The sequence below is a fragment of the Oryzias melastigma genome, linkage group LG23 (genome assembly GCF_002922805.2).
Source record: "Oryzias melastigma strain HK-1 linkage group LG23, ASM292280v2, whole genome shotgun sequence".
NCBI classification, from domain to species: domain Eukaryota; kingdom Metazoa; phylum Chordata; class Actinopteri; order Beloniformes; family Adrianichthyidae; genus Oryzias; species Oryzias melastigma.
This window is the reverse complement of record NC_050534.1, coordinates 2,585,598-2,608,328: the sequence shown is the minus strand read 5'-3', so window position 1 is coordinate 2,608,328 and position 22,731 is coordinate 2,585,598. Positions and strand designations below refer to the sequence as shown.

General features: G+C 40.0%; 2 protein-coding genes across 2 annotated transcripts in view; one reads left to right on the top strand and one right to left on the bottom strand.

Annotated features, from left to right (window-relative positions):
* LOC112140205 (synapsin-3) overlaps positions 1-22,731 on the top strand; it is a gene marked incomplete at its 5' end in the record, with an annotated part of 150,407 nt that overhangs the window by 3,978 nt on the left and 123,698 nt on the right.
* On the bottom strand, positions 1-22,731 carry LOC112140206 (metalloproteinase inhibitor 3). Its single transcript, XM_024263105.2, has 5 exons — positions 22,414-22,731; positions 11,773-11,855; positions 9,248-9,359; positions 5,514-5,635; positions 1-2,179 (listed from the first exon to the last, which is right to left on the bottom strand). Exons 1-5 carry the CDS (start codon positions 22,691-22,693, stop codon positions 1,982-1,984), a joined length of 795 nt encoding a protein of 264 aa, XP_024118873.1. The 5' UTR covers positions 22,694-22,731; the 3' UTR covers positions 1-1,981.

Genomic DNA, 22,731 nt, shown 5'->3' with positions numbered 1-22,731 from the left:
TTTGGTCCATTTTTCATTAAATCTTTATTATAAAAATAGAAAACAGAAATTAAGTCAAACATTTATATAACCCTTATTAGCAATCTTCACCACCCCCCCCAACCGGCACAATTTAGGAATCAGCGTTTACACACAGACTGTACACAGCTTCCTTGATTGGAGGTTTTTTTTTGTGTGAGTGTTTCTATTTTCCATGACTCAAATTTGACCAATTAATGTTTGCTATTTACACAAACATGAATCCAAAAAATAATGACACAAATGCCAGAAAAGGAGGAAGAACCTCATTGTCACCCAAAAAATTGGTAGACATTTTGCAAATGTTTCTTTTCCTACATTTTTATGCAATACATATTTCTATAAAATGGTTTGTTGTGTTGAATTGATCTCGAACATTTGTACAAATTTATCGTTAAGGCATGTATGTTTTAATAGAACATGGCAAATTCATTTTATATTACATTCTGGAGCATGTACTGGTCAAATACAGCCATTTTCCTAAAGGCTAACGCTAAAGCTCTCAGAAAGCTAGCATAGTCTACCACCATTTAGAAATTGTTGACATATAGGCAGTTTTGTAAAAAAAATAAAAAATATAAATAAATACATAGAAAAACAACTTATGTTATCTGTTAAATTAGCTTGTTTAGTTAACACTAGCTATAGCATATGCTAGCGAAGCTAAAGGTTAGCTAACTATTCTCTTGAGGTTACAGAGTACACCATCAATTTGCTCCAAACTTTAAATAAAAATGTTGGTTCCAAAAATAATTAGCTCATTTTAACTTAGTTTTTGGGACAGTTTTTAATTGATCAAATTTAAGAGACAAAGCAGTTCTTCGACCATTTTAGGCTGGTTTGTTGGAATGGAATGAAGGTGAGGAAAAAGTGAGGAAAACCATGACAGCAGGTGAAAAAAGGAAAAATAAAGACAATGTTGTTACTTTCATTTATACATATATAATGTTCATTTAAAATAGTTAGATACAAAAGACTGAATATACACTCAGAAAATATTTTGTCATCGTCATCCTCTTCTTGTGATGTGTTGCTGTTGGGTGATTGAACAGTACTAGGAAGGGGAACTATGGTTAAACACATTTAAAGTACCATAATATTCAACAACCTGTTGTTGTCTTTCACTGTGTGTTGTCAAATGTGTAATATTCTTCTTCTTGTCTGTACAAACACTATATACTGAATGGGTCATGATAAATATTTAAATGGAGACGTTTTGGCTGAGTTGATTCTGTCTGTAGTTTATGGTATGTACAGAAAAACAAACCAACAAAAACCTCAATCTTTTCAATAGAAAGACTCCCTGTGTTTGCACCAAGTTTAATATTTCTATGATGTTCTTTGATACACAACAGAGGGTGGGAGCTGTTTGTGATGCAACTGTAAAAGTCACACTACAGCTAATAAGAGAAGCGCCCATACTTCCACCATAAGAACATTATATAACTTACTGAAAAACAATACTTTTTTTACAAAGCTTTTTGAAGACAAAAAGTGGGTATGACCGATAATACACGTCTTGGCACAAAATCTGAGCTGAAGAGACAGCCGGTGCTAGGGAACTAATGCATTAGGTTCATGTTTATTTTGGCTGTTTTCCCTTGAAACGGAGTGAAAACTGTTTTAGAAGATAAACTAAATGCACAGACTTTCTAGCAACAGTCGAGCTGGAGGCCTCGGATTGTAATTTAGTGGAGAAATGGGTTGTTTTGGATTCTGACAAACCATTGCTACTTCCATGACTGCTCAGTGTAAGGACCACATTGAGTGCAGACTGTGGGGGGAAAATGAAAAAAACATTTGAGTTTAAGGGCAATTTGCGGAGAAGCTACAAACAGGCACTGTTAAAAATGTGCTCTTTTTACCCCCTTGGAGGCCATCAGGGACCTTCAGGAGTCCTGTGATGATCTACAGGTGATTGGGGGGTGGAGTCTGAGGGTGGCATTGAGTTTAATGATGGAGTTCAGGGGTCGGTGGCGTTGGTGGTGGTTTTGTCGCGGGTGGTCATGCCTCGGTACCAGCTGCAGTAGCCCTCCTTCTGCTGGATGCAGGCATAGTGCCGGGACTGGTAGCCGGGGTACCCAAAGTGGGACAGCATGTCCGTCCATAGGCACTCGTTCTTGGAGGTAACAAAGCAGGGCAGGTAGTGGCAGGGCTTGATCTGCAGGGATAAAAATAACAGGCGGCCGTGAAAGTCATGTCTTAGTCACAACTGAAGTTTTAAGATCGTCGACCACTCTGTGAACCCGTAGTGCAAAAACGTTAAGGAATTTTTGCTGTAGGGATGTTGCTGACAACAGGTTGTAGTGAACACTTGTGCAACATCTACCGGTAAGAGTGAAAAAGATGAGATGTAGATCTGTCTTCTGGATTTTTCTTTCTGTCAACCCCCCAGAACTGCGCAAGGAGCCTGTTAGTGCTGCTCAAGTGATACGAGTGCACACCTTACTAACGTCTAGTGTGCTGTAAAGAGCACCATATGACAGTATCACCTGCATGTCATAATTGTGTGGAACTTTATCCTTTCAAGTACTTCACAACACACTAACCAGACATACAAAAATGGTGCATGCAATTTTCATGACCGCACTACCCTGAGGGGAACTGTCAGACACCTTTGCTCCCCTTAACCCTCGTGCTCTCTTTTGGGGTCCAGATGACCTTATACTGATGTGTGATCCCTCCCATGACAAAGGTAGACAGGATTTTATGTCTGCCACGGACACCAAGGAAGATAAAAAAAAATCCTTGAAAGAAAAAGTTCATCGTGCTGTCTTGTGTGGGTCCAGATGATCCCACTTTACTGTAAACATGCCTAGGATAGCACAGATGTAGCTGCTCCTGTCTATGACCCTCCTGGATGACCTAAAACCCACAGCAAGTCAGTCCCTGTATGCGTGCACATGACTAATGCTGGGCACACACCGCCCTCAGCAACACAAGTTGAAGCAGCCACTTCCAATCAAAAGTTTGCGTCAACGTGTGTTTCTGGCTTCTGTGTTCAAAACTCTCATATTTACACACAGCTATGCAAGTTTTTAACAATCGTTTTCAGGCTCTACGTACAAAACCAAAAACTGAATTGAACATTCAGTGCTAGCTAAACCAGGTCAAACTTTAACCAATTAGGGGCTCAGATTTGGTAGTGATGTATGAAGCAGATCGGGAGAACCTGGACAAAGTAACTAGCCCGACAATATCTGTTTTTCTGTTGTTTTCCCCCTCCCCCAAATAAGGACAAACTAACCATTTCTCCTGACATGCTAATCTATACTTGCTATTGCAAGGATGCTAGAAATGAACAGAACCATGTCCATTTCATGCCCATTTTGCAAGCTTCACCCTTTAGCTCGGAGCCTCTTCTACATGTAGGTGGTAGACATGCGCTCGTAAACAGTTGCAAACCAATTAGAACAGGGGTCTGCAACTTGCGGCTCCAGAGCCACATGCAGCTCTTTAAGCCCTCCATTCTGGTTAAAACAAAACAAAAAAATATTTTTAAGTTGAAAAAGTAGCATATTTTTCAACGAGGTTTATTAAACATAAAAAAAATCATAAAAGTAAAATGTTTTACAATTCTTTCACAAGCAGTTGAAGGGCAGCATGTATCACTCCACCAGGATCCTGACTACAGTGCCCATAATGCTCCAACAATCCATCAAGCAGATTGGCTTCATAGTTTACCAAAACTAAAACATTTTTGACAGATGTTTGAGTTTTGTTTACCACAGAAAATCAATCTGAAGTCAGTAGACACCACCAGAATTCAGGCACCAGAATTTAAGGTCCACTTTCTATTTTTGAATTAAAAAAACAAAACAAACAAAAAAACAAGGATTTTAATGATAAAACACATGATAATGGTCACCTGACAAGCTCGGGTTTACTTATTTTTCATTTAGATTTATGAATTTCTGGTTGAGATCCACCACAAAAGGTAATTTTGTGTGTGTTTATTTTTCATCACTAGTGACACATTAAGGTGATTTTATTTGGTACAGAATGTCTTATTTTGAAAGAAAATCATGTAGTTCTCTAAAGAACTAGAAACCATTTCATATTTCAAAAAAAGGCTGTTTTCTCTTTATGATTCCGTTTTATACCATAAATGCAAATCAGCGTCTTATTTTTTTAAAGGGGGCCATACAATGATTTTCTTAAGCCTTTCAGAGTGAACTATATCCATACATGTGATCAAATATTACCTTTAAAACACTAAAAAAAAATTATTTATTAGTTATATTTTGTGAGTTTTTCTCTACCCGGAAGTAAAACGGCTCGATTCCTGAAGCTCCGCCTGCTGCTGCGTGTGGCTACAGTCCATTTTATGACGTCATCCCAGAGAAATATGTGTCTCTGTATTTCTCCCACGAAAATAATCCAAACTTTCTCAAAGATGGATGCACATACAATATATCTGCCTTTAGTAGGCCTGGCTATCACTACACTGGTCCACAAACACGCGGCTCCTGTACGACTGTGCCCGACAGGGGGTTTAGGGGGCAAAAACAAAAAAAAGAAACATGAAAGATCCTATATAAAAAACAGAACCTGGCTCACACTTCCCTCCTTGTGCTGTAACGTCTATAAATCCTACAAGTTTTAGGAGTTTATTTAGGAGTTTATGGGAGATGTTTTCCCTGCATCATTACCCCAGATGCTCACACAAAAAGCAGCTTTGCACAGCAGCAACAAACCCTAACTGCTCTGAGAGGTAAAAGGCTGCCTTTAGAGGCCCTGAGGTTGAGTCACCAGCTGCATTTACCCTCCTGTGAACATGCAGTAACACTCAACTGGCACCTCAGAACGCACATTCCATCACAAGTTGTGAAACATAACTTCCTGCCTCATCCGACATGCTTCCCTTCCATGTTTTTGTTTTTTGTTTTTGCCTGCGTGTGTTTACACCGACTCTCGCCCCCTGTTGATGGACAGCATTCTGCAGATACCTTTGGACCGCGACCGTGCTCGCTCTACAAGCTTTTGCCTGCACAGCCAACAATTGGGCGTCTCTGCTAATCCACTTATACTGATAGGGGCCCAGTGTGTTAGCAGATGTCCGGGACGTGGCTGTACAGTAGGACATTTGGAAGGCAGGTCGGCAGCTGCACAGCAGCCAGCCATGTTCCAGTCACATGAGACTGGGAACCCGGACCTGAGACAATTCCAAAGCTGTTACTTCATAATTCCCAGTGATAGCAGCAAAAGGGGTTTTTATCCCCTGCAGCCTTAACTTAAAGTCCAGGATGGATATTAACTATTAAACCCTTATATAAGCTCATAACTCAAACCTAATAAAAAACAATGTGCATTTTTGTTGGTAAAACCATTGACAGTTAACTCACTGAGGCATGAATGATATGTCGTATGTTGAAATCCGTTTATATGAAGGCCAACTCAAAGTTTTACAGTGGTGGTGTTGCAACACTGAGGATGGGCCAGGTCAGGTTTCTCCTGCTGCATCGTTGGCTTTTGCTTTTTTTGGTCCCACTCACCCTGCATCCGCAGCCCAGCTGGTAGCGATGGTTGATGCCCTTCTTCTGTGCCAGCGAGAGCCGCTCCCACCGCTCATTCAGGTTGCACAGTCCTGTGTAGACTTTGCCATCATACACACGACCTGAAAGAAGGAAGGGAAGCAAGACAGTTACGCATTTCCATTTCAAGATTCCCCTGAACTGATCCATTTCCTAACTGGTTGTTTTGAAATTTAGGCGAGAAGAAGAAAATTCCAGAAATGCTGGATGGAGGGTGAATTTAGTTCTGCAGAGTTTGCATAAAACAGAAGTTGCCAAATTTAACACAGGAATGACACAGGCGTTCCCAGCCTGGGAAAAGTTCCAGCGATTCTCATGACCCTATTATGGTCAAAGCAGATGCAGAGAATAGCCGTCAGCTGTTCTGATTACACTTCTCTTAAAAGCCTAAAACCAGATGGGAGAACATCATTTTCATTCACAAACACGTACACTTCTATTGTCATTCATTTTTATAACTTAAAGCCAAATTTAATCTCTTTGACACTGCAGTTTTAGGAGGAATACAAACAAGTCAGTGGTTAAAAGTGTAGCCTTAAATGTTATAGTTCATGTTTAACAGCATGAAAAAAAATACTCAAAACTGAGAAAAATGCACCATAAAGAGCTTTTAGAAGGATGGACATAACTTTGTGTTACATGAGGCTTTTGTATGGGTTACAGGTGCTTCTAAGTCAACGGGTTAAGCTGCCTGTTCTCTAGTTAGTAGGTCAGGGGTTCAAATCAAGGGCTTACTCCGTTTTGGAGATGTCACTAAGAACTGCAACTCTGTCATTGTGAATCAGCTGATTGAAACGTGGAGAAAAACAGCTTTAAAGATCAGCGCGGCACAGATATGCAACACTTAACTAATTTAGTATCAGTGCATGGCTGATTTTCTGCACTTCAGAGTCCACTGGATTTACGTTAATTGCATAAAGTCAAAATAATGTCAACACTGGGGCTGAAGCTCTGGTGTTAAAGGGTTAAGCCAAAACAACAACAACAACAAAAAAACACCTGACAAGTACTTTGTAATGTATGTAGTGATAAATTCAAGATTAAGGATTACTTTATTAATCCCAAAGGGGGAAATTGTTGTTTTTCAATACAACCCAGAACAAGACAGACGGGGAGGTACACAGACAGTTCAAGGTTCACTGCGGATGCAGCCAACTGAATAGCGCCCCTTATTAGCAAGGGAGTAGAAGGCCTCCATAAGGGGGGGGGGGGCAAGAGACAAGGCTGGAAGTCCAGGTAGTGTAGTACAGAGTCTAAAACTGGTGGCCTGCGGGCCATCTGCAACCCCCAAGTCAATATTTTGCAGCCCCCGCCTTAATATGAAAGTTTAATGTCTACTAAGCAAAAGGACTGGTTACTTCACGATACGATGTGAAATGTGATACATGGCGCACAATATCGATGATATCGCAATACTGGGATAATTGGTAAAAAAAATCATTTCTAATAACTCACAAAATTTAGAACATATTTTTTAGAAAAATATATCCCCATTTATTTTTTAGCTTGAACACAATCATAACAAACAACTCGTTTCTCATTTTGTGCAACAAATAATAGACACTTCTGTTCAACATTGCTGAAATCAGTAATACTATGTCTTTAAAGAGCATCGACACCAATTAAATTAGAATTATCTGTCAAATTCAGTGTAAACAATAGTAAACATGAACAGCAGTGCTACTTAGTGCAAAACTGTTGTAATCAAAAGAACAAAAATTAAATAAATCAAGTTACAAGAGTGGCTCCAAAGGAATATCTCACCAAAGGATGATGGATATAACGTTTACAGCCTCTTCAAACTAAAATAAAAGGTCGATACTCGGTGAGAACCCATCGAGAATCAAGACTAAATATCGCAACTTATCGCAATATCAATATTTTGGCACACTCTTACTAAACAATATCTTCTGCATGTCCATGCTTCTTTGATGATAGCTTTTGGTACAAATGGAATCCCATACGGCCCAGCCTCAGCCAGACTCTGCTGCCAGTGGCCCCAAGGTAACTTAAGTTTGAGAATCCTGATGTAGCAGCTAACAGCACGGATAAGCTTATACAGCGCTTTTCTACCCTACTTAAGGCCCAAAGCGATTTATAGTCAATCCATTCACACACTAATGGTGGATCTGCCATTACACAAGGCCAACCTGTAACCAACACAAGCAATGTGGGGCTCAGCGCCCTGCTCAAGGGTGCTTTAACACATGGGTAGGTAAGGAGGTAATCAAACCTGCGATTCATTGATCAGAGGTTGACTGCTCTACCTCTGCACCACAGCTGCCAAAATGCATGACAAACATCCTTAATTTTCGGGGAAATGTTCCTCATTTTCACCTTTTTTTGTTGTGTTACCAAAAGTCAAAGTGGACATCATTCAAAAAGACTTTAGTCCATAAGGATAGAGACTAATGGGGGTTGGGTGGGAAAAGGGCTGCCATCTTTGGCTAATTTTCTAATCTTGCTGGTAGAACATACGATCCAGTAAACATTCAAGCTTGTTTATGTGCAGTAAAACAATCCTACACACTAAGTCCATATTAAGCCAACACCACTGCTTTCAACAATTCAAAGGTCATCAGAAGTCTGTTTTTAGCCCCGGACCATATGCAGCAACTTAGGAGCACCCACCAACAACAACAACACAAGCTCTACTGTTGTTTTCTACACAACAATCCGGTCTCAAGTATTCCCCCAAAGCCGGTAGAAGCTTCCGCTCCCCATGCTGGGAAAACTGGCGGGGGGGCATCCTCTAATCAGCACTTGAGAGTTCTAAAGCTCAATCAAAGGATGTCCAAAAAGCTCATCTTTGAGGTCCCGGGGTTTAAATTGCTCATAACGCCTCCCTGGTCATATGCTGGACTTTTTATAGATGACCTGAGAGCAAAGAGAGACATCAGTGATGTCACTGGCACCCAGGCAGAGCAAACATAGCAGCTGCTGCTTGGCAACGCTGGATGGCTGGCTTGCGCTGGAGTTACAGTATTTACAGGTCGGGACTTAACGGTACTTAAATACACCAAAGGACTGCAGGCTCCAAGGTAAACTGCACCTCTGTTGGAAATGGCAACCTCATAAAGTGCTGTTGCTGGAAAACGCCAGCTACTTCCTGCTGTCTGTCTGTTAATGAGTTGTGAGAGAGCAAACCACTGCTTCTGCAGTGACAAGCCAAAGGAAATGAGCCCACAACATCTTTCAAAAGCCCCCTGCTTTGACATTTTGCACTGATGAAAATTGTGGGTTTTACAGAAGTGGGAAAGTTTTCATGACAGAACGAATACAAACATTGGGATGATCCAACTCTGGTGGTTGATCTCAAAAAAGGGAAAACTTACTGAATTTCAATCCATCCATCTTTTAACCCACTAGTTTCTTGTCGAGGTCTGAACAGAGCCACACACTCTCACATGCATGCCTGGAGTGATTTAAAATCACCAATTAATCTATGTAGAACATTTTTGGACTGGGAGGAAAAATGAGTTCCTGGAGATCATGCAAAGACTATACAGAAAGGTCCAAGCTGGGATTCGAACAAGGAAGCACCAACCACCACACCACCGTGTAGCCCTGTTATATTGGATATGAGATTAAAAAAAAAAAAAAAGTCTGCATCATCTTTTGGAAGTAGGAAATTGTTGACAGGATCATCTGCATAAAATTGTACCAACCATTACCATAAAGCACATCCTGCTCACCTGTGATGAGGTACTGGTACTTGTTGATGTCAAATTTGACGCCACACAGACTCTCAGAGGCGTGTGTGTATATGTGCTGGACATGTTGGATTTTGTCGAATCCTTTGTACATCTGAAACCAAAACATAAGAATGCAGGTTTTTAGTCGGACATTAAAGAATCAGAAGAGAGCATGTCATTTTTCATGAATGAAAAAAAAAAAAAAAACTGTTGGTGGAGTCAGTATTTTGGGAATCTATTTTTTCCCTTCAGTGTAAATTATTTTTGTTGGACCAACAGGAAACCTCTGTTTAGACACAGCAGCATCATGAAAACAAAACAAACTGTTATCCTAGCCTGAAACGCTGGAGCTCTGAAAACACTGGAGAAATGGTCCCACGGGGTTTGGTGAAATTTAATGGGGAATTTTAGGGTGAAGCCGATGTTTACAGTACAAATCAACCATAACCAGTTCACAAAGTACAACTGAAGGCCTACAGGAAATACAAAACGATGCCATTTAATGACAGACTGCACTTGTACAGACAGAAAGCAAGACTACAGAAAGGTTTACTCTCTGTGTGAGGAGTTTAGTTAAGCTCTAATGCCTGTAAGCCTATTAATCCTCTAGCCGGGCTCCTGTTAGAGCATCAGAGCAACGTTAGCATCTGTCAGAAAGTACAGTGTTACATAAGAGTGGGGAGAGGAAGTGACGGGCAGGCTTTCTGGCTAAGATGCCAAACCTACTTTTAGCTTTTGCCCTGCAGCTAAGTGGGTGGAGAAACAGCACTGTGATAGAAAAGCCCATACAACACTTAGTGGAGACATACGTGTTCACTTGTGCATTCATAAAAACACTATTTCGTTAGCATGAGAATAGATGATCGATACCTATCAACTCCTAAACAACACTGTCTTTTACAGTTTATGGTGCTTGAAGTACACTTTGGTGGCTTTCAGTTGTTTAAGAACACATTTCCTGCAAGACCTTAGCTGCTGTTAGCAAGTGCAACTGTATGTCAATCAGAGGTGGGACAAAATATCGGTATGGCAAACTATCGCGATATTTCAACTCACGAATGATTACCGGTCCTCTCTTTCCCTGAATTGGTTTCTTAGAATAATACCAAAAAAAGTCCACCATTGGGTGCTTCACGTGAGCACGACAGAAATGTAAGGATGCTGTCGCCAAACCGTCAATTTTTACCAGACCAATACGTTTTTAACCAAATGCCTAAAAACATAGTAGCGCAAGTTCAGCACGAACACGGAGCGCACTTTGCTGGTTTTCCACATGCAGCGGGGAGGGGAGGGGCTCCCTACGCGATCTCACCACCTCCTCCTCAGACGGATGAAAACGCACATGGATGGCAGAGCAGCTGCCAGTAAAAAGGTCCAAGCTGTGCCTGTATTTTTCTAAAGCAGACGCAGACAGGGCTCGCTGTTTCTATTGTAACAAAAACATGGGTTGTAACCGCGGTAACCGCAGTAACCTGTCAAAACACCACACTAAAATATATCAGATTCTAGCGGAGTAGTGCGCAGCGTCTGACAGTCCAAATTAAACGTCTAGCGGAGTTATTGATCCAACATGTGTGTAGCAGTACACACATGGAGCACGTGACTAAAAGTGTTGATTAAGAAAAGTGCAGGAAATTTTAATGAAAGGAGGGGAATTGTATATAGATAGAACAATGATCATATAATAGTAACAGGCTGAACATTAATAATTTCCCTTAGTAATAAATTATCAGACATAAAATGAATTAAAATTCTGCATTGTGACTTTTTATTTCCACATTTGTTGCTCTTTGAACTGAGAAGGACATTTGATATATATAGATAACGTGCTATGCTAGACATGCTAGGGCTAAAGGACATAGGGAAACTTCCAATGACTTGTGATACAAATGACCCTTGTCTACATAGAGGGCAGGCATTTAAGACTAAACAGCTTCATCCAATAGGTCAACGACGTGAAAGGCTCTTTGATGTGTTCAGTAGTTTTAGCTGCTATGTGAGGATGTAACTAGTGCTGCACAATATTGACTTTTTACAACCGATACCGATATCTAATATTTTCCGGCCTCATACAGCATTTCTTTTTATCATGAAGTATGTACACTTTTTAAAACAAAGAGCTAAAGCTTTCTGCATTTCAACATGTATTTTAGCAGAAAATGACATTTATAGCTGGATGAGTTTACCTACTTAATGTCTTGTAAGTCAGACTAGCCTTTAAGTTTTTATAGTTAGTCTTAAATAAAATTCCACAATTTAGATCAGAGTGAGACTGGATTATTTCATACTCTGTCTATTTTGGAAATTTCTGCTTTGTTCTGCCCAACTCAATAGGATCAATTTTGACTCAACAGCTTTTTTAAGTTGCTGTACCACTGTGTGTAATACAGCTTTAAAACTAGATTTAGTTGGAACTTTGATCAAGGTTTTTGCAAGTTTTTGGTCAATGTTTTATCTGCAAGAACTTTCTAAAAAACAGATATCGCTGGGATTCTGGAGTGAAACCTGGAGTCTAACCATGTTACCTTCATTTGCTTGACTGTGTAGCGCATTGTTCCAAAAGGCCCCTCCGTCACCATCTTCTTACCCACCACTTTCGCCCGAATCACTGTGAAGACAGAAGATTGAGATCAGATTAAAACTCAAGATGTTGTTTAACCGTTCCATCAAACAACACATCCATGGCCAGAAGGGGGCATTTAAAATTGCTTAAAAGAAAAGAAAAATTTTCAGATCAGGTATCTACTATTTTTCAATGTTTTTACCAACTTCAAGCATATTTGTGTTGTTTGCCAATAAAGACTAATGCAGAAAATACTCAAAAGTCCAGAGGAATACACAAATCAGGCAAAAAGTAGACAAATCCAATTGGCAAGATGTGAAAACTTTTTTATGCAGTAAAGTAGTTAATAGTTGATCTTACGGAACATTCAGAAAAACACTGTTCCAGTGCAGATTGAAAAAGGGAACAGCATCTCACTGGGTCTTCTGTTGACACCAATTTCTGTCTACATAAACGATCACAGACCAAAAGGGAAAGATGTAATCAGCAGCAGCACCTTTTTATAAAAGACAGAAAGGGGAAAAGCTTTCAGCAGAGACTTTTGCTGATGTGGGAGTATTTGTGGAAGGCTATGGGAGTCCTGTAAGCTGCGGGTCCTGCATGAGCCTGCAGACCCTCTGAAGTTCACCTGCTGCTGGAAGCCGGCAGGCCGCAGACACAACTAACACTGGACGTGTTTGTTATTTTCTCCCTGAGGAATTTCCTTCCTACATTCCTTTGGAACTCACGTTCCCAGGAAGAGAAAAAAAAAGGAGTCGGAGTCTGTATTTTTCTGGCTAACCTTTGAGAAGTGGGCAGCTCAGACGGGAAGCAGTTCAAGCCTGACCACCCAAAAGTGGTGACGAGTCATCAAAAAATATATACATCTTTTTGGTGCCTGAAAAACATAGCATCTTTCATTTATGCGGTTTAAAAAACAATTGTCATTAGTTTTACAAATCTACAGCTTAACAAAAAAGAAGAAGCTGAATTAGCTTAGTTGGGTCTCCTGTTAATAAAACAGACTTATTTTAACCAATTTTCCACATTAAAGGGCATACCTTGAACTATTGGTCTACTTTCAAACTTTTGTCATAAGAAAGAGCACTTTCACAGCACTATTAGATGCACTAAGTGAGACAAAAAAGTCAAAAATAAATGAGTCTGTCTGATTATATAAACTGTGTTCGCAGTAACTGTAGGATTTGTTTGTGAGGCGCTTCACGTTAGCTGCGTTAGGAGAATTTGCATGTTCACATTACCTGCAACATCCAACCTGGTTTGCAACATAAAAACAAACAAACAAGCAAACCTGATAAGGCTAAAACAAATGTTACAGTGACTATGCTAACTCTCAACCATGCAAGCAACACTTGCATAAAGAAAAGAAAAAAAACCTGAAAACACCCAAAACAAATGTTTATGTTAATATGCTAACTCTCGAATATGCTAGCAACACTTACATAAAGAAAAAAAACACAGTCCGACACTGCTACACATTAGCCATGTTATAAGCATTAGCCGCATTAGCGTATTCACAATACCTGTAACTCCTTGTTTGCAACATGTCAGAAAACAGACTGATAACACTAAAACAAACATTGCTGTTATTGCGCCAACTCCCAACCGTATTAGTAAGTCCAACTTAATCAAACATTTTGACTGAGTGCTGTGTACATCAGTGAACACAACCAGAATTAATCCATATATAGGGTGCTAGGGCTGCATGATTTTAGAAAATCCCCCTATGTGCTATATTGGTGGTCAATATTGCAATGGCATATAGTGCTGCCACAAACGATTATTTTAACAGTCAAATATTCACTGATTATTTTTTCTGATAAGTCGACTAATTAGGTCATACGCATGTATGGATGTAATGCACACATCTTAACCATTATTAGCTTTAAACTAACTAAAAATAAAGATCATTAAAATGATAGTTTATTAAACTTTTTTTAATAAATCATGCAGCCTCTGTCCTTCATTAGTTTCTGGTATAAAAACACGATTAAAACAAATTAGGTCAGTATTTGAAACAAGGAACTGTTTTTTCACAAATGATAAAGTTTTGGTCTCACTAACTCAAATATAACAAAAGTGCATTTTTTGGTGCTGAATGCTCACAACTTTGTTCAACTTTACTACACTCTGACTCCATAGAATATAAAGTAATGACTAATCAACTGTTAAATTAGTCGTCAACTACACTATTCACAAAAATTAAAGGAACACTTTTTTATTGGGCCTGGCATGAATTGAATCAAACCTGTCTGATAATTTTCTGGTTGGTTAAGCAGCTGAGGGCCTCATTAATCAATTTCAGCTGTATTGGTGTTCATGGAATTAACAACAGGTGCACTTCAGTGGCAACAATTAGAAAACCCTCAAAACAGGACTGGTGTTACATGTGGAGGTCATTTCAAGTTTCTCCCGACAATGCCCGGCCTCACGTGGCAAGAGTATGCAGGCAGTACCTGGAGGATGAAGGAATTGAAACAGTTGAATGGCCTTCACCATCCCCTGACTTAAACCCAATAGAACATCTCTGGGACATTATGTTTGGGTCCATTAGGCGCCGCGAGGTTGCTCCTCAGACTGTACAACAGCTCAGGGATGCCCTCACACAGATCTGGGAGGAAATGCCACAAGAAACCATCCATCGTCTCATTAGGAGCATGCTGCGACGTTGTCAAGCATGCATACAAGCTGGTGGGGGCCACACAAGATACTGAAAAGTATTTTGAGTTGCAGAAATGAAGTTTAGGAAAAAATGGACTAGCCTGCCACATCTTCATTTCACTCTGATTTTATGGTGTTCTGTAGGCTGAAAACTTTTATTTCCATTAAAAGACTTGGCATCCTTTTGTTCCTAAGACACAGCCCTGTCGTTATTTGTATAGATATCCAACTTCATATTGAGATCTGATGTATCTAATGTGTTTCTTTAAAGTGCTCTTTTAATTTTTGTGAGCAGTATATTTTAATAGTCGATTAGTGGACTAGTTACGGTAGCCCTACTGACGTATGACTTTTGATAAATGACCATGTAGCAAAACAACCAATACATAAATTCCATTTTACTGCATCAATTTTATTTACATACATTTTACAGAACTGAAATTATTCTTCAAATATCAGGCAAGTGTCTAACATAAAAGAGGTCCATCCAATTGGTCAAATGTGAAAAGGGCTCCATTTAATTTGTTAAATTTGTCTAGCTGACATAAGATTGTTTCTGCATGCCTAAACATTCAAGGCAACCATTTTATTGCATTCTAAGTCATCTTTTTCACTACAAGTATTGCACAGGCTTGTATTGCGATGACAAAAAATTTGTGACTATTGTGCATGCCTATATGGCGCTACAGATTATTAGGTGCACTGTTGTTTGGTTTGTTTTTTTGGTTAAACACAAGGTTTTTAAGTGCACAGAAACTACGGTAGTTGGCTTAGTGAAAATAGCAGCTGTTAAATCATGTTTGTGCTGGCCTGACCTATCAATCTGCCCGTCTCTACACTACAGGATTAATCTGCTCAATGTAGCCAAATGCAACTGGACAGACATCTGCTGCTGCAATTCCAACTGAACCAGCGCTCAATTACACAGTCATTTGCAGATATAACAATATCCTTTTACCTCATTTAAACACCCCCGTCATTATTTTCACATTCTACTACAAAACATGGAGTACTGAAAGCTGATCCTAGAGAGACACAAGTGTGGGTGCTGAAGGAACGGCACGTCAGCTGACTCCTCTGAACCCCGTCCACATAGGGCCCCTCTTGTTTGCCTGCAGCCACTAATTGGCCAGTGATGGAGCCATTACTCCAAGGAAATGCATGAAAACCTCCAGCTGCTCTGGAAACCAATGACATGTGTTGACCGGTCCACCCCCCACTGTGACCTCCTGACCTCCCCGGCCCCCGGTTCATGAGCAGTTTCTATCTATCAAAAAGTTTGAATTACATGTTTATTACTCAAAATTTCTCACTGTATTCATACATAACGTTTGCAAAAGTTGTTTGTACTTTGATGGTTATTATGCACCAAACACCTGTTAACCTTCAATAAAGCCTCAACCTTTTGTCCTCCAAATTGAAGATCATTGACAAACTGAAGTGACTGGAGCCAGGTGCAGTTCATCAGATAGCCTCTAACTAGACAGCAGAATGACAAACCCAACAATATCTGAAGGACTTTCAAGGACATGTGACTGAAGGTGAGCGGTAAGGGGCGGGACCACAATGTTCCCTCTCCATATTCACCTTTCAAGATCTCGCTCTTAAGTTTTTTTTTTTTTTTTAAAGCAGTGCATTCTGTTCTGCGTCCTGATTGAATGACAAGGTATACAGTCAAATCTCCTCTGTTGTTTCTCCTGTACAAGATGTGTTTAGTTTGCCACATTTACAGAAATCTTTGATTGTGATCAGATCTTGTTTTCATTCTATAAAACTGGACTTATTTTTCTATGAAGGTTTGAAGTTTGAGAGTTTAAAAAAAAGAAACGTGAAAAAATGTTAATATCTGACTGAGAAAAGTGGATAAAGTGAGTAGAACGGAGTTTTACAGCCTCAAACATCTGTAATCCTACTTCAGATTTCACCTATAATGGGTTTATTGAACATCACCTCTTAGATAAATGAGGGAACACTTTAAAGACATCTGCCATATAAGTCAGGATAATTAAAAATACTTTAATAAATTAAACTTGGATAAAAAGCCCTTTAAATAAACAAATTAAATCATTTATTTTTAATATTCAATTTGTCTTTTTTTTTGTTCAGAACCCTCAGAATCTAGGTCGCTCCAGATCACGAAGTTCAACCGCGTCTCAACTAAATATTCAGACTCCTTGCCTTTGCTGAACATGTCTGTGCAGCGATGCACATGAATCCTCTGCAGAGGATCCGGCACATGTTTCCAGGAGTGGGAGGCTTGTTGTGATAAGAGAGGTAACTGGGGCTCCCACAAAGACAGTGAATCCATCCTTCATTCAGTGGGTTATCTTTTGCCTTAAGCAGCAGATTACGCAAGCAAGCACCGATCCAAAATCATAAAGCGAGCGTGTCATTTTGTTAAACATTTTAGCCCACATGCCAACTGCAGGCATGACGAGAACAGAGGAGCTTGCTGGTCCACAGCGGAGTGAAATCCACGCATGGGGACACTTGTGTCGACGTTAGAGGAAGTGAGTGGGAGGAAGTGTTACTCCCATGACGAGAATCCCCCTCAGAAATAAGCAAAAACTGAATCCCTGCTGTTAAAGTTTCTATCAAACAGAAGTGTCTGAAAATAGGCTGCTTTGACAAGCGGCTCACACAGCATTAGATCCAGTGTTTTGATGGGTGACAATGATCACCTGTTGAGGGCACTCGCGCCAACCGCAAAGACGTTATAGGTCTGATCTTTAGAGCTATAAAGAGGGTCCTCAAACCCAATCAAATGTGAAAAAGTTTTTGGCATCAGGACACCCCTGAAGGCTGTTTTCCATTTTACTGCCAGTCTTGATAAGAGATAACCGATACCTGCCAACAAGCACCTGCCATTGTCAGAGTACTAGTGCAAGTAGTGGTTTGCATTCTACCTCACACACCTTTTAACATCTCTTTTCTTTCAGTTGGCTCCATTCAAACACAAATCTAACACATTTTTATTATGTTTAATTAAACAAATTGGGCAGAGATGACCCTACAAACACACACTCAAGCTAATTAAGTCATTGGATTGTGGCTTGCCATTCTTTGTCCATGACTGTGCTCTTGGACATTGTCCGAGGCCCTTGTCCTGGCCTCAGTGGGCTGTGTAGTCATCAGACATATGATACACCTGACTCAGAGGACTGACATTCCAACCCTGCATGGAATCCAGACCCTCCGACTTTCCATCCTTTATAGGGACATTTAAGGAAAAGCAAATAAACTGACTCACTCTTGCATAACAAAAAATCTTCTGATAATGTCCCTCTAGAGAAGGAGCACAGAGCGTCGGCCACAGGGAGTAGTGTGTTAGTGGATACTACATAACTCATTAGATGGAGGAGTACTGGTACCAGGGGAGTGTTGTCACAAAGCCATGAACGAGACATTTCTCTACATCCATCGTCCTGCCCATTTGAACTGAAGAAAAATATGACTCTAACAGTATTAGGATCTATCCCAAACAGGGCAGAAAAACTTAAAAATTGCAGAAACTTCCAGAGTAAACAGCGGGTCTTGCTGACCAGGCCTCTATAATCCTGTTTTGGGGTTAATACATCTGCAGATAAAGATGTGTGACTATTCGTTCAATCTGACTCTAGGCAACAGGAGACAGGTCACGTATGGTGAGGTATTCAAGGGGACCAATGACTGACATCATAAAGTTGGAATGGTATACAACTGACATTGAAATGTCCGTTTTGGGATGTTTTTTTAACATCACAGAAAGACAGACAGAAAGCTGCCATCATGTGTTCTAAGGGATGTTTCGTTCTATAAACACTTCTATTTGGAGTCTGGCAAGTGGAAAGGGAGAGACTCCAATAATCCAATTTTGTAATCTTTTCTCCTCATTGGGATTCATGCCGCAGCTCCAGCACTGGAGGCCGATTATGGGTCAGGGCCAAGAAAACAAGGGCAAGACGCTTTGAACTCGGCCACTGCTTTTAAACTGGGACAATCTAGGCTTGTTGCCTTTGATGTTGGAGGTGAGAATGACAGGCTTTCTCCCTTCCAGCCTTGAGGGTCTTGACCCAAAAATCAGAGTTTTCCTTGCCTTAGTTTCTTCTCGACAACATGGGCAACAGAAGGAAGCATTTTTGGTGTAATGTTGAGGGAAAGAGGTTATGTCCAGTCGAGGGATTTATCTGCTATTGATCCAAGTGGGAATTTGATCAAGACTGACGCCTTAAGTTAGTTGGTTATAACTTTCTGTACATCTGTGCCAGTTGACTTGGTCAAAAGATGTTAACATCTGTGCTACATCCAAGAGTTTTTTTCCGACCCCAGAGTACTGAGGTGCAGGAGGCAGAGCAGACATTCACAGCTCCACTACAGCTCAGCCAGGACTTTGAAAATGGGATTTGTGAAGCTCATGACCGATCAGTGTCCTCATTGAAGTCAGTCCTAGATTCAACACTTGGCGGGTCACAGAGAGAGCCAGAACCATGTGCTGTCTGAACCCCCGAAGGGCATGACTGTCTACGGTAGTGGCATTTGTCAGTCAAAACGGGGGGGGGTTGGAGACATCCCCACCAAAATATTAATGAAAGTTTGGAGCATGAAAAGGAGGGGGTTCATGGTTTCCTCTGATACACGTGCGATCTGTGAGTAGGCTCAACATCCACCTCCTCTCCTGTGAGACTCAAACCTTTGGTTGGTAGTTTTCGCCCACGTCAGAAAACGCAGCCTCCAACTGTCGCTTCCTGCAGGTCTGCTCTTCTTAGTTATTTTCTAACAAAGCCAGAAGATACTGAGATATTTGTTACGTCCCCATGATATCCTCTAACACAGTTAAAAAAGAGGGGGAAAAAGAAACGATGCACAAGAGAGCAAAGGAACATTTGGTAAGAAGAACAGCAGAAGCAGAGCCTTCACACTCTGGAGTGTGACAACTCGTGGGATTATGCCTTTTGATGAAGTCATCAAATTTACACTTAAGACATTTTTACAATCATGATTACAAGTGATTTTCTCAAAATCACAGTTGATGACGTGAAGTTGCACGACACTTCATAAATTTGTGAAAATGTTCATTTAATTGATGTGTGATAGTTCTCTACAATTTCAAGTTTTGTCTCTCATCACAAATTATTTGTGTCACATTTATTGTATCTTCTGGGTAATGCCTGGAGAACCACTTTGAACAAAAAGTAGTTTATTATATGAGCATGTTTGTTCCACATTTGACATTAGAATTTTGTGAAGATTTCAAAAATGTTCAGAGTCAATTAAGGAGTTTTTTTTTTTTTTTTTAGTCGTGTAAACAATGTGCTGAGTAGGAAGCTAACAAAACACAGTGAAATCAAACTCGATTGACTAAGATTGAGATTGATACCAAATTGCTAATTTGTGACATGGTGCCATATTTTTGGACAAAAAATATTGCTCCAGAGTATAAATTGTAGATGCAAAAAAATAAAGAAATAAAGAAAAAGAAAGAAAAATCACCACATTTCGCACTACTGGGAGAAATTTTACAAGACCATATCCTGTCATTTTATCTTAAAAGGCAATTCATGAGAGTGGAATACATACCAATAAAAGACTGAATATCTGCACACTTTACTACACTAACAGTTTGATACTTAATTAGCTCCATGAAGTATCAGAGGAATCTAGTATATTAGCGCAACATTTAGACAAGGGCTGTAAAGAGTATCCGAGCGCTTGGATGCTCACGATCTGCACCCGAAAATCTGAGTATGAATATACTGGTGATCCGTGATTTTTATAAATCTAGTATAGTGTAGTAAGACATTGTTCGGGAACTATGTATTTATTGTTGTGAAATACAAAATAATATTAGGTTTTAATTTTGTGAACTAAAAGAAAGCCGTATGTGCAGCGTTACCATCACCGGAAGTAAACAAGTCTTTCTGTCAGTGAAGCTTCCTGTTTTCAAAGTAAAACTAGTGAGAGCTTTTTTCCGTTCAAAAAAATGAGACTGAAGTTCCGCTCACTGACATAAGTTCTGATAAAAATGAATTAGCTTCAACACCGGAGCTTAAACTCCAGTGTTTACATTCTGCTCTGCTCTGGCGGGCAGATGTAATCAATGGGAATTAGCCGATTCTGTTGTGGAAAAACAGCTACTTTTTATACTGGATTTGAGCCAGAATGTAACATTTTGAACGTAAAGTGTTCCAGAACTTTGACGATGAAAGAAAAAAACTGTGTTGAACATTCTCAGGTCTTGTTGGTAAAAGATCTAAAACAACAGTGATGTTTATATTTTTTAAGCTGTTTATGTTACTGCTGAACTTAAGCAGAATGTTGACCAAATAAAAAACCTTGTTTAAAGTAACAAATGCTATTTATTTCTTTTTATATCTGTGTTTTTATCAGTTTTGGTCATTCTGATCTGTTCTAAATAAAAGTATAAATGATGGTGATTTAATACAAACAACTTTAGTTTTCATAAATCCAGTAAAAGACATACACATAGCAACAAACATTATATTAAAAGTAGGATTCGTGGTTTGATTCATAAATCGAATCAGATTGCAACAATCCACAGCCCTAATTTAGACAATTATTTAGATAACCATAAAGAACATGCTAACAAGTCAACTATACCCTTTATAGCACTAACAATTACTAAATTTGTAGAATTCTTAATTCTTTCTGTCGCTTTGGATCAACTCTGCCAGCCGCCGTAAGACTGAGCGCCGCTTCTTCTTGTGTTGCTGTCTGTAGTAAATACTGATGCACTCAACTAGTGGTTGTTGCTATTTATTTAAAAAAAATAAAAAAATAAAAAAAAAAAACATAAATTTTGCACCAGGATTAAAGATACAAACACAGTAAAACTATGCAAAAATAATTGAATAAATAACTTGCTTTCTCAAAAAAACAAAAGGTCCCCAGCAAATGGGGTTTGTCATTTCCTAAACTAGATCTTAAGATGAGAGCTTGGTGATTTAAAAAAAAAAGAAAAAAAAAAAGAGAGACAAAACTGAGAATCAAACGATGCAAATCTTGGGTGTTTTTTTTGGCCGAATTAGGCAGTTTTTCACCTTTACAATCTGCTGGATCACATTGATCGTATTTACAATTAAGTAAATTCCAGTAAATTAAAGAACATAAATAATGGAGCTCTGGTGTTAAAGGGTTAATCCTTGTGAAACATCATAAGGGTCCAGTGACTAAAATAAATAGAATTGGTACTTAATCAGTTTTTGTACTGTATTGATAATATTCACCTATAGTTACAACATCTTTGCACAGATTCTTTCCTTTCCACAGCAAACAATGTTTGAAAGTGTGAAATGCTGCAGTGAGTCAACACAAGGTGTGAGAACAAAGTGGTGATGTGCAGACAGCTGCTGCTCAGGAATCTGTCAGGACCACACACCTCAAGAGGAACACCTTCCACTCAGAAACACTTTTTTTTTTTGTTGTTGCAAATGCTGCCTTGCTGTCATAACTGACCCATCGTGATCAGCAGCTTAGCTGGCCCGCCTCCGTGCAGGGGGATATCACCTAATCCTCAAGTCTTTGCTGGTGTTTTCCAAAAACAGAGAGCAGACCAAGGCCCATCCTGGGTTCATGTTATTCTGGGCATGTCCTGCTGGTAAAACAAGCTCTGCAGCCCACTCCACTGCTGTTTATGAGCAGAGCAGGCTGTCAAACGCAGGAATCAGCTATGGGACTTTCACACTAAAAGCTTTGGGGGTGTGAACAAGTCCACAACAACAAAAAACAAGTTTGTGTTTTATTTTCCGATTACATTTGGTGTGTTTAAAATTATGCTTCTGATAATTTTTAATATTGAGCAGGTGGGATTTAGTAAAGTTCGTTTGGATCAGCTTTTATTGTGAAAATCTGATTCATAAAGGCACCTCGGATTTTCACAATAAAAGCTCCAACCACGAGAGTCAAATGAAAACAAACCAAAAGACGTTTTTCCCGCTAAACTCACCTATGTCGGAGTTGCAGAAAGCGTCCTGCGGGTGCGTCAGAGCGCACGAGCAGCCCTCTGTCACGCGGGGCGCGTGCAGGCTGCAGTAGATGAACAGCAGGCTGATCAGGTTGACGCTAACGGCTCTCATGACTGCAGGTTCCTCTGTCTGCGTTCCGCTGCGGGGTTTCAGTCCGGCTGGATGCGCTCGGTGTGGGTCTCCTCCGTATCCCAAAGCCGTCACGGCTGCCGCTGCTTCTCTGAGCCGTCTCTGCTCCCGCCGAAGCGCGCGGCCCTTCATATACAGGAGGCGCGACTACGCCCGCCCCCCACCGCTGC